At 41.6% G+C, this 12,637-nt stretch overlaps 1 protein-coding gene across 1 annotated transcript; it reads left to right on the forward strand.

Moving 5' to 3' along the window:
- The first annotated feature begins 7,773 nt into the window (after positions 1 to 7,773).
- Positions 7,774 to 12,485, forward strand: fstl3 (follistatin-like 3 (secreted glycoprotein)). The gene is made up of 5 exons (XM_083911359.1): positions 7,774 to 7,970; positions 8,413 to 8,598; positions 10,473 to 10,688; positions 10,801 to 11,028; positions 11,134 to 12,485. The coding sequence occupies exons 1-5, from the start codon at positions 7,901 to 7,903 to the stop codon at positions 11,184 to 11,186; spliced, it is 753 nt and encodes a 250-aa protein (XP_083767485.1). The 5' UTR covers positions 7,774 to 7,900; the 3' UTR covers positions 11,187 to 12,485.
- Positions 12,486 to 12,637: the final 152 nt, after the last annotated feature.

Here is a 12,637-nt window from a genome sequence, read left to right on the forward strand (position 1 = left end):
TAGAGAGGCTTTTTAAGGTCCTGTGTTATTCTCATTTTCAGGTTCATACTTGTATTTTGGGTTTCTATTACATCTTTATATGCTTTAATGTTCATGTTTCGTCATACTGTCTGAATATACCTGTATATACTCTTCGTCTGAAACCTTTTGTTTTAGCGACTGTCCCCTTCCTGAAAAAGCCCGGTTTGCTCTGATTGGTCTTCAGTGTCTCTGCACCACCATTGCAGGCGGGGAATGACTGTAACGACACTGTAGCAGGACTTTCTACCTATATATAGTATAGTTGTGACATCCCAACTGTTCATCAAGGCACTGTTTCTGAATATAAGCTGTGTGCATTGTTCTGTAGATTGAGCGTTTTGATGCTTTCACAGTATTTATCACCTGCACCTGCCTAATAAAAAGTATGACCTTTAAAGTATGATGATAGTCATAAACAAAACAGAGTTATTTAGGGCTACACTACAATTAAATATGTGCACCAATGTTTGTTTCTTACTAGCTCCTTGTCACTGTTTCATACGCATACAAAAGCACAATGAAAGTCTTAGACAATCAATAACAGGCTAGTTTCAAATTTTCTGATAGAGCCCTGGGATCCTCTTGCACAGAGGTTTGACGAGGACCAGTCTGACAGCAATTCGCTCTGTGCTGCCAATGAACCCATTTCAACAAAACAGGCCAGGCAAAAAACATAAGATGATGATGAAGCTTCACTTCAGCACGAAACAGGCTACAAAAAAGGAGCCAAAAACACAAGGCAAAACAAAACTTTTTCACACACACACACACACACACACACACACACACACACACACACACACACACACACACACACACACACACACACACACACACACACACACACACACACACACACACACACACACACACACACACAAGGGAAAAAAAACTACTTAAGTTTCATCCAATATGCAATCTGCTCTCTTTTTGGAGCACTTTCTCTCAGGCCCGTATCAAGGTGAGTTAAATTGTTGCTTCAGAGGCAAAGCTTGATATCTTACTTAGGCCGTGTGATGGGTTGTATCAATAACCTCTCAGCAGGCTCATGGTCAATCATTGTGAAACAATGGGAAAGGAACATTGTTCCTGGTGCAATTTTAAGGACAAATAACAAACATGTTCTGTGCTTTTTGGTCAAATACCTGTAATAACACAACATTTTCCATCAGACACGGTGGTTTTCAGTAGTATATATTTCGTAAATGATGACATTATCTTTTTGTTTTTGTAAACCATAACCAGCTATTATGTTTTCTATTATACCTGCAGCATACTCCAGGGGAAAATGTGTTTCATAATGTACTGACATATAACCCTTTCGTGGTAAAATCATGTAATATAAGTGAGAATGAAGCCTCCACAGGTGACAGACTGGCAGACATTTGTCTATGACTCATATCTGGGTTGCACCTAGAGCTGATATTGCTAGACTATGTCCCAACTGGATTTAAAAATATGATATGCAGTGAAACAGACTTTCCATCTCTCACCTAAATGCAGATTCCCAAGGATGTGATGGATGCATTTACACATTATTGCTGTTTGATCAGGGTCAAAGAGAGAGCTCAACCAGGACTGAGCTACAGTCCACCAGGAGGCTGACGTAGAGTTCTCTCTCCTTTCCCAATGTTCTGCTTGTGAGTGTTAGTTTCAGCCACTGCTCATCTATGAAACCCCAATCAACGATCGACCATCGTGGAAGACTTCGGCCAGTACCTGTGCAGGTGGATGGGCCTGCCATTGACCCTAAACAACATCATCCTTTACGGGCATAATTGCTAGAGCTAACTGGACAGGGGAGGCGCAGGAAAAGGAAGCAACCCAAGAATTCAAAACTGGTAGCTGAGTGTTGGAGGAATGAGTGGAAGGCTGCTGTGAGCCAACTGAAGTGGTCTGTAGGGAGTTTCGGAGGCCAATCTCGATACCAGGTCCTAGGACTCTTGGGGATCTGTGGGCTGCAAAGGAAGAGAACCTTCAGGAACAGCTTGGAGGCAGCTAAAAAAGGCTTCCTGTTGACTCTGGTGGAAGAGGGGTGTTGTGTGACAAAATGCACTGGACACTGGAAGTCGATCAACCTCGGCTGACATTGAGTCCAGGTTGTACCACAAGTTGTATCAAATAAGTTGAGCAATTATCGGAGGAAGCGTATTTCAACTAGTTCCGGGGAAAAAGTCTTCTTTTCTAATATTCTTTATGTGTAATTGACTTTTGAGACATTTTCCCTTGCACATTACAAAACTTTGTCTGTGACTACAGTACAGTAAGTCGTGGCTGTTTGCCTACAGCAAGTGAGTCACATTGAGCCGAATATGAATTAGCAGTAGCCTCCTAAATGCGGCAGCTTTATAGTAGGTCTGACAAACACTGTTTGTATAGGTGAGCTCTCAAGGCAACATAAGGCAACGAAGTGTAGAGACAGCAGATGGTTATTGGCACACAGTCGGAATCTGACAGGCAGGAAAGAGGTAATATTAAACTAACTTTACAAAGGATTTGATCCAAATAATGTTGCTCTTGAGTCCTTGATTTGATTCATTTAAGGTTAATTAAAACAGTAAGCATGATAAAACGGATGTAAAACCTTTTTTTACTACTTTTTCCTGTGATCATTAGAGTTATTTAGACAGGAGGAGTGATACAGAATCACACAGAATAACACATCAGACTTACAGTCAAATTCAATTCATAAAAGTACAAGCTCTCTCAAGCAGAATACCGTAAAAGGAGACATCAATACCAATCAAGGTTGATACCTACTCCTCACATAAGTTCTAACTACTGCAACACCCAGGTCAGACATGACAATGATCTCTCTGTCCGTGATCAGCAGCAGATAATTGCCCTCACTGTGCAAGCACTCCGAACTATTTAACAACTTGCAGAAATAATGAACAAAAAGAGACACAGCAGGGCATTGTGTATTGTTGGCAGTGCTTGTTCTGAAAATACAGTGGCAATTATTGATAAGCAGTAAAAAAAGTAATGACACGCCATGGGACTCGATACGCCGGAAACGTTTTCTCAGGAGAAGTATTTGGTATTTCCTCCATCCACCACGAACTCAGCAGTACATTACCACATAACACAGTTAAGGAAATTGCCGGTTGACAAATTGCAATGCGTGTACCAAAAGTTGACTCAGTTTCAGTCATCAGCCATAAACAGGTAAATGAGATACTTTCATCACCCTCTATGACAATCATTTGACACACATTATATTTGTTGTCCAATATGTTGGATGGATGTTAATATACTGCCATTGCACAGTTATCATTAGTTGAACATGGTGGAACTTGTAACTTTGGATTAACTCCATATTTTACCCTGACTTTCAACTGAGAAACCCTTCTAAAAATGTGTATTTTATTACAGATATAGATATAAAGATTTAATGTATGTGTTACGTATCGACACCAGGGTCATGAAAGTTATTTAAGTTAAAAAAAACAAAAAACATTTGTGAGCTTTTATAGGTCTTCAGGAGCACCATGGGTTATACCACCCCACTGGGGAAGAACAGAGAGATCCGGACACAGCACATCAGCACACTGATGGGGCTAGATGACAGTCACTCTGACACCGAGGGAGGCTCTTAGTCACAACCACGTCAGTGCCCTGGTACAAAGTGAGAGGGGAAAGAAAGGAGAGCGGAAAAGGTGACACAGGAAGGGCTGTGACAGAGGGAGGGAGAAAGGTGAAGAAGGAGGGAGTGCTGTTTGTATAAGCAGCGTGCGCGCCGGCATTAACCTTCCCCATTAATGAACCGCTGGAGGGACTTCACATGGACAATGCTAAACACAGGAAGGAAGCAGAGAAGAAGAGGGTGAGGTGGAGGTGGAGAGTTGCGTGCCGAGGGACAGTGGGGGTGATTCTATCCGGCCTTGTCGCTTTTCCTACCCCCACTGCCGGTTCAATCAGTAACACACATTAGGAGTAAATTGAGTGGATATGTGATGCAGCTGCTTTTAGCCAGTCTGGGGCAGACAGAGCAATTACCACTGCTGAGCCCTGTTCAGCCGTGTGACGTGCACAGCAACACTATGACTTAAGATAGGCCAGTGGGTGGGTGTTTCTTTCCGTTATAGTTTTAAAAGAAGTGCTTTCTTTCTTTTAAAGTCTTAATATTCTCTATCATTAAAGAGTTGTTTTTTAAAACTGTGAAATAAAGGGTGTACTTTACAGAATAGCTACAGAATAATGTTATTCAAGAATATATAATATAGATACAAGCCATACATGACTAGAGAAAAGTTAGTCACCGTGAAGTTAACCAAATTGTTCATGTGACTCTGCAACCAAAACTGACATGTTACTTATCCGTGGTCATGATGTAACTGCACACTGATGTCAGCTGTCAGTCACCAGACACCACTTATGTATCTTGAAGATTACATCTGATGTATCTGGTAGATAAACTAAGTATATTCGCATTTAGTTCTTCTTTGATGTCCAAAATGGCCAAAAGGTTAAACAGCCGTTTACGAAGTGAAGACACATAAGGTGTCATTGCCATTGGTGTTTTAAGGAGGCTGCAGAGATGGATGAAGAAAGGACATAAGATTGATAAACAGGCCAGCGGCGCCCTCATCTGGTTAGTTGTGGTTCATCAGAATTGCAGCCGCTTCATTGATAGTATGTACTGTATGCTACAAGTTTGTATGAGGAGCAGTGACAGACACTGTTATAATAATAATAATAATAATAATAATAATAATAGTATACTTTCATAAAGCTATCAAACTTTAGGCAATACCAAAACTAGGACAAGTTCGCCAGTTGTATCAGGAAAGGTTTAAATAAATATTCAGTTAATTTATTTTGGACATAAAAAACATTTGATAAATATTCAAAAATAATAATAGCATACTAACAAAAAATAAAAAGAAAAGAAAAGAAGTCCCCCAAAAATGAATTAGGCCTTTTTTTTTTTTTAAAAAGTAGGCCTAGTTAATGCCACAGGTATTTTACCTCTGATTAACTATTAGCTTACATGATTTGAAACAGCTTTAGCCTGGGTTTTAATTAAAGAAACCTTGACATCACCTTGACCTTATGCTAGCTACCCGGATAATGTTGCAGCTAACGTAAGCTAACTGTGGCTGTGGCTGAACACTATAGTATGAATACTATGGAGGTAGGTTAATTCAAATATGTCAATCGTCAAATACAGTTCATTTTTTTATTCATGACCTTTCTTCTCTGGCCTACGTAGGAAACTGATTGTACAGCCTATGTTGTACATCTAAAATAATAAGCACTAGCTTAGCCTTAACGTATTTAACGCTAAAGCGTTAGAGACAGATTTGTGAAAGCTAACAAGCTAGCTGTCATGACCGAAAGAACGAGGTACAAGCGGCCGAAATGGGTTTTCTCAGGAGGGTGGCTGGAGTCTCCCTTAGAGATAGGGTGAGAAGTTCAGCCATCCGTGAGGAACTCGGAGTAGAGCCGCTGCTCCTTTGCGTTGAAATGAGCCAGTTGAGGTGGTTCGGGCATCTAGTAAGGATGCCCCCTGGGCGCCTCCCTAGGGAGGTGTTCCAGGCACGTCCAGCTGGGAGGAGGCCTCGGGGAAGACCCAGGACTAGGTGGAGGGATTATATCTCCACACTGGCCTGGGAACGCCTCGGGATCCCCTAGCTAGAGCTGGTTAATGTGGCCCGGGAAAGGGAAGTTTGGGGTCCCCTGCTAAAGCTGCTGCCCCCGAGACCCGACCCCGGATAAGCGGGTGAAGATGAGATGAGATGAGACAGTAAGCTAGCTAACCACTTGGCTCATTTTAATAAACTGTTTGTCCATACGGCTCCATATTGTAACGTTATTGCATTTTAGATTGATGTTATCAGTTTTATCTGCATTTATTTCCATTTCATATTTGTCATCTTTCTCATGCCAGAAAATAGCAATATCAACATATACACTCTCGATACATATGTTGGAAGTTAAATGGGTATATGAATAAACAAACCCAACTACTCTGTTTTACACAAACCTGCACACTTCTTCCACTAGATGGCAGTGGTGTTTTTGCCTTTTGGGTTTAAATAGCAGGGAAACGTACAGTATGACAGACTGAGCGCCACACCTGCCCTGTGAAGATGCACTTACTCTATTTCACATCAGACACTGTCCGCCATGGGCTTCTTCAATTTCATGCTACTCCTCGGGTGCCTTGAAAGAAACCAATATTTCTCAAAGATGGGACACAGTAAGCTGCACCCTAATAAAGATCATACATTTGTGGGTGCTCCAGAGTCCCCACCATGCTGTATTCATTTGTATGGCTCAGCAGTGATGATGCAAACCATATGAGGAGCTGAATGGATCTGCAGAGACCCAGTGAAGAGTCAGGCCACCCACAGCCCTCGCTCGCTGCTCGCTTTTTGTCTTTCCTCCCCTCCTAGGTCAGGCAGCATTCCTTCGGGGCCCCGGGGATCTACGCTGAAGGCAACATCATTCACAAAGGCTCATGCTACCTTCAATCCCCCTTCCTAACGATCAAAAGGGAACATAAAAAACGGTGACAGACAGATGGCTAGACTCACATTACTTTGGCATTAGTGCATACCTCTCAGTGTCAGGGGGTGAGTGAGTGCAGCAGCGCAGATGTTCTGATCAAATATGATGATAATGCAGATTAACCTCTCATCACCTGAGTCTTTTTAAAGGCCGGATGGTGTCTGCTCGACAGATACTGTAAATATATCCACAGCGTTTCAGTGTTTTCAGTCTCGTTCGCTGTGGTTGTCTGCCTTTGATCATCGACTAAAAATGAGGGGACATGAATGTTCTTGATAATCTCCAACATAGTTGTGTTCATTGAACTTGATATATTGCTCAAGGGCAGACCACGTTCACCCCCACTCCTCCCCTTATCCCTCAGTATTACTCTAACCGCAGCTGTAGAGTGAAATATCAGCATTCATTGATAGACCCAGACAGTCAACAAAATGAGGTATGGCGTTGTTGGAGAGGCACATGTCTTCATCTATTCAAGGACTGTGGTTATGGATTATTTTTAGGCACCTGATATTCATTTAGCAAAATATATCCAGAACCCCTTTTTAGAATAATCTTAGTGGTTGGCAACCACTTTGATGCAGTGGTTCTTCCTTTACCCTGCATTTACCCTACATAGAAGTTCAATTTAAGGTCAGTGCTGGATCACGCCAGTGCTTCAAAAGACTATTGTTGGAACACAATAATAAGATAATAAATCAATTTCATTTCAAGTGGCCACTTGTCCCCCCCAAAATCACACAGACTACCTTATAGACCAACCAGACAAAACAGTATGATATTTGCAAGGAGAATGAATACCTCTGAGTTATGCCAAATCAAAGACAGAGATGAGACAATACAGAACAAAACATCCAGGATTCACTGGACACTTAGAGGTTATTATGCAAGAACGTGTTTTCCCAAATACCTGAACTGCTAATTCAATTAGTCCCTAAGTTTCATAATGAAGAAGGTAATCTAACACGCGCTCTAAATCTTCTCTAGGACGTAATTAGCCTGACGAGTGTAATATGGTGTGAAAATGTTTTGTGAGGTCATGTAAGTGCCCCGCGTCTGGCGCTGGAGGGCATGGATCATTTCCCGACTCTGGAAATTGAGTCAGAGTCAAACTGTGTACTGCCCTGGCTTATTACTGGCTGAGAGGATCGCCCATCCCAGCAGCATAATTCCATCTGGGCTAAATATTTATACAGAGGGGGAACGACATCACTTATACACAACACATTCATTCACATAAGGGAGAGCCACTTCCAGAGTTGAGTTAGAGTGATCTGCTCTGTTTGCCAGAGGAACATCACTTCTTCTTACTGATATTTGCAGAGACAAGCTGTCAGGGTTTTGCACTGACTAGAGTGACACAATGATCTTTTTCAATCCTGTTTTTGGTGTGATGCTCACTTTGTATCAGATTGGGAGAAATCCTGCCAGCGGTGAGTGGACTTTTTCTTTTTTCTTTTATTTTGTATTTTAAATTTTAAGTAGTGTGTCATGCATTTCAAATGACTGCATGACTCCTCTCGCAATTATCATAATGATGAGGTATTTTTTTTCCCCAGAATCATATTTATGTACTATTATGTACCTGAGCCTTTTGAAAAGATATTGCAGCAGATTAGTTATCTACTCTTTGTATGAATAGATATGAATAAATAGCATATACACAAATACCTGTGAAAACATCCTAACAGATAAGTCAGATAAGTGCTTTATATTTTAGGCATTATAAGCCTTTATAATAATTAGCCATTCATTTAATGGACATTGACAAGTCCATGTGACAATAATAATATTTTATATGTTTTTAAATATGCGTTTATATATGTGTTAGAGTAAATTAATTTGTTTTATCCTTGCTTTATATACTATATCTAGCTGGGATGTGCTGGCTGCAGCAGAGTCAAGACCAAAGGTGCGACATGGTGCTGATGAGAGGGGTGACCAGAGAGGAGTGCTGTGCCGGGGGACGCCTGGACACAGCGTGGTCCAACAGCAGCCTGCCCATGAATGAGGTCAGCCTGCTGGGCTTCCTGGGAATTGTCTCTTGTAAACCATGCAAAGGTAAACAAACAACCCTTTAAAATACTAATTACTTATATCTGCCAAATAGAAGGAATCGGTTACTCGTGTGTTGCTTTGTTTTATCACGGCGGGGCACGGCATTAGTCATCGCATGTAACCCAATACTTAACTGCTGTTCTAATCTGTTTTAAACCCACATTTAAATACTTGACAGTCACATTGTGAGTAAACATTATAAAAGTAACTGGGCTCTACTGCCAGTGGTAGTTTCATGGTAAGTACTCAGAGTTTTAATCACTGCTTAGATATCATTTGCAGAACACAGAAGGATTAACTTAAGTTTTAAACCCATCACAGGGAAAAAAATTGGCCGCTCCGCTACACTAAATAACTCTTGTCTCTCCGAGGAGAGTTAGTGAAAGTTAATTCAAACCACGCCGTTTGTGAATCAAGACGTTTACACAATGAAATCCCGGTGCCGATTTCTAACTAAATGCAGACGTGGAATCGAAGAGAAGTCTTCCACATAACTCCACCCAGCTGTCCTGAGAAGCTTCCTCTCCTGGAACCTCTGCATGGTTCATTCAGGTTCATTTGCAGATAAATGCTGTTTTTCATACGCAGCACTTGCACTATGTGATCATAGTCCAGAAATGTTTGGAGTTTCTCCATGCTGATAAGGTCCGGTAAGATAAGAAAAAAGATTTGGGGAACACACCCAACCACAGACTCAGGTTTTTCTGGTCTTGTCAAATGACTTAGAGAAACAGAGATGTGCATTGTATTTATATAAACATGAAATAAGCAGAGAGACCACAGTCAAACGTAGCCTACAGCTTTGTAAGAGACTCACATAAAGGTAAATAACTGTCGAACGGAAAATAAATGAAGTTGGTAGAATAACAACCTCTGTCCTCCTCCTTCCTCTCTTCCATTATGTTTTCATTGTTTTCCAAAGCTAGTTAAAAATAAGCCCCGTTTGCTTCCACGAGCAAAATAAGAAAAATACTTTCCTGCAGGCTGGAATACGTGCCTGCCAAATGCCCAGATGTCTGGGACTAATAATGCGCTTCAGTATCTTGATCATTTGGAATTCTGCGGGAGGAAAACATCATCATAAATGTCACATCAATGAACATTTAATGGTTTGTCAATTCGGATTAAGATGCGTACATTATCAAAGACTAGAGTTTGCTTTCAGATATTCCCGTATTGGGAGAGGCAGAGATGATAAAGACAAAATGTATGTGCAGCCAGAGACAGAAAGATGGAAATCAACCAAAAGTTAGACTAGGGGAGTCAGAGAGAGAAAAAAAAAGACAGCTCTGGAATAAAACAGGATATTGAAGTGCTAGTAGAGACAGGAAATAAGAAATACGTTCCTCATTGTTTACAGAATCCTCAGGACTCAGTGCTGATCAGGTATCATCTCCAAAGGTCCTGGGAAGAGACATGTGTGCATTGTTCAATGTTGACTCTACACTGCGTAGGATTTCAGCTTTGACATGATGGGGTGTCAGAGGAGCCTGGGGCTTCCTCATTTCTCAGCCTGTAACTTTCTCTGACAGCTTTTTGAACTCTGTCTACCTCAGAGCCCCTCCGTCCCTCTGCAGGAGCTTATCCCGGTCTGTGTGCAGCGGTACACATAGATCTGTTATGAAAACACGCCAGCCTCACATTCCAACAGGCGAGACACCCCTGTGTGTAACGGTCAATAAAGAGATGTGATTATTGTAAATATTGTGCAAGATGAAAATTGTGTTATGGTCTGGGAAATCCCCGGATCTCAAGCTTGGTTTGTATGAAAATGCCTGTGGATCACCTGATGTCTGCAGACTTGTTAATACAGTAACATTACACTGACACTGTGCAGTGCTCACACACACATGAAACCACTCGCTGTGTTTTTGTAGAGACTTGTGAGGGAGTCAAATGCAGTCCTGGGAAGGTTTGCAAAATGAAGATGGGAAGGCCTCAGTGTGTGTGCTCTCCAGACTGCTCTCACATTACCCGGAAGCACGCTGTGTGCGGCAGCGACGGGAAGTCATATAAGGATGAGTGCACTCTGCTGATGGCCCGCTGCATGGGACACCCGGACCTCGAGGTCATGTACCAAGGAGACTGCAAAAGTAAGCAACGAGTTATCGAGTTAACAGTCTTTCCATGAAGAACTGTTCTGCACAAACGCAAAATATCGCATTTTTTTATTCGCTCAAACTTCTTCCTCCATGTCTCGCACAGAGTCCTGCTCCAATGTGGTGTGTCCAGGTACGCACACCTGTGTGACCGACCAGACCAACAGTGCTCACTGTGTCATGTGCCGCACAACTCCTTGTCCGATCCCCATGCCAACTGAGATGCCAATCTGTGGCAATGACAACATCACTTATCCCAGCGCCTGCCACCTCCGCCGGGCCACCTGCTTCCTCGGCCGCTCCATAGGAGTCCGTCACTATGGCCACTGCAACAGTAAGGCTTTAAAAAACCATAACCTTCTCTTTTTTACCATTCTGTTAAAACGAAGACTCTACAGCCTTCATGCAATCACATGCTGACTATTTTTTTTATGTGCAGATCCACCTCGGAAACCTCAAATTTTCGAAGGCAGCGAGGAAAACGCGGTCTAGATGGACAACTCCTGACGCGGTCCTTTTTCCAAGAGACGAGTTGCTCGACAAACGTTTCCAAGTGTCGCACCACTAGCTTCCCATGATGACCTCTGTTTTTGACAATCACTCCCCCTCCCCTTTGTACACAGAATGACAATACATTTGGAAGACCTCTATTGGAAGACACACAATAGTGTAAGAGTTACAAAACCCTGTGAGCAATTTGTGGTAATCTTGTGTAAGTTTGGGAAATAGAGGCTGATGAACACGTGTCTCGAGACAGAAATATCTCATTGGCTCTTTGGGAGATGTGTGCATATTGTAAATAGAATACCACTACTTATTTATTGGAGAAGGTATCAAACTCTATTTATATTTTTATCCTAGTAACAAATCCATATATCATTGGGAAAGCTGATGCATAAAATGTATTTATTGTGTTTGGTTCATTGTGTATGTACAATAGCAGCCACTGGCATTGGCATTTTACAACTTTTTACAGTTTTCCTCCCCCACAAACAAAACATTTTTCCCACCACAAGCTGATGGAATATGTTTGGAAAGTTGATACCGCTTTATCGCCTGCCAATGTGGTTTTAATTCACCACAAACAAGAACAGGACAGCTACAGTTGTGGTGTATGTACGTACTTAAGCTTTTGTCTGGAGGTGAGGAAGTGGCTTAGCCTAAACAAACCTGTGTAGTGTCTCTGCCTCCCTACCCCCACACATGTTTACTCTGGATCCTGATCCAAACTCTCGGTCACCTGGTGATTACTAAAATTAACGGTTTGGTTGTGTTTGTTGGAGTCTCAGAAGACTGTTGGTACAACCCCAAACCCTCTATAATACCTCCTCTGTTGAGTGTTTGGCTTCGCTTTATAAATGCATTTTTCTAGGTCGTGCTCATGTTGTGCTAGTTCATTTTCTTGTTGTTTTGCTGCTTTGATTTGATTAGAATCTTTTAAAAAAAACTTACTGGGCAGACTAATGAAATCAGCATCGTCTGAAAAATTGAATTTGTCTAAGAATTAACTGCGATATTGAATATACCTGATTATACTGCCAGAGATGAGTCTGTTCACCTACTGGTAAACCTGCTCGATATCGATACAAATGTCCAATTTCTAATGGTTGAGTTATCCAATTACATTTTAAAACCCAAAATAAGATGTCTGAAATCATTTTTATTTTTCTTTCCTGTAAATAATGGTTTCATGTGTACCTACCTGTGTACCTACTGTGAAATTTGAATGACAAATGCATCAACATATTTTTGTATTTTTGTACTGCCATTTCAAAACAACATAAAGTTTGATATTTGTCACAATGTGTCCTTTCATCTTCTAACTTTTAAAGCAGGAACACACTTGATTCTCACTTTGCAACTTGCCTTTCCTATTAACATAATATCTCAAGTGTCCGAGTGGGCCAACATGCGCAATACCCAGACCTCCCCTAGGTGGACTT

This window comes from Echiichthys vipera, assembly GCF_963691815.1.
Source record: "Echiichthys vipera genome assembly, chromosome: 3".
Lineage (NCBI taxonomy): Eukaryota > Metazoa > Chordata > Actinopteri > Perciformes > Trachinidae > Echiichthys > Echiichthys vipera.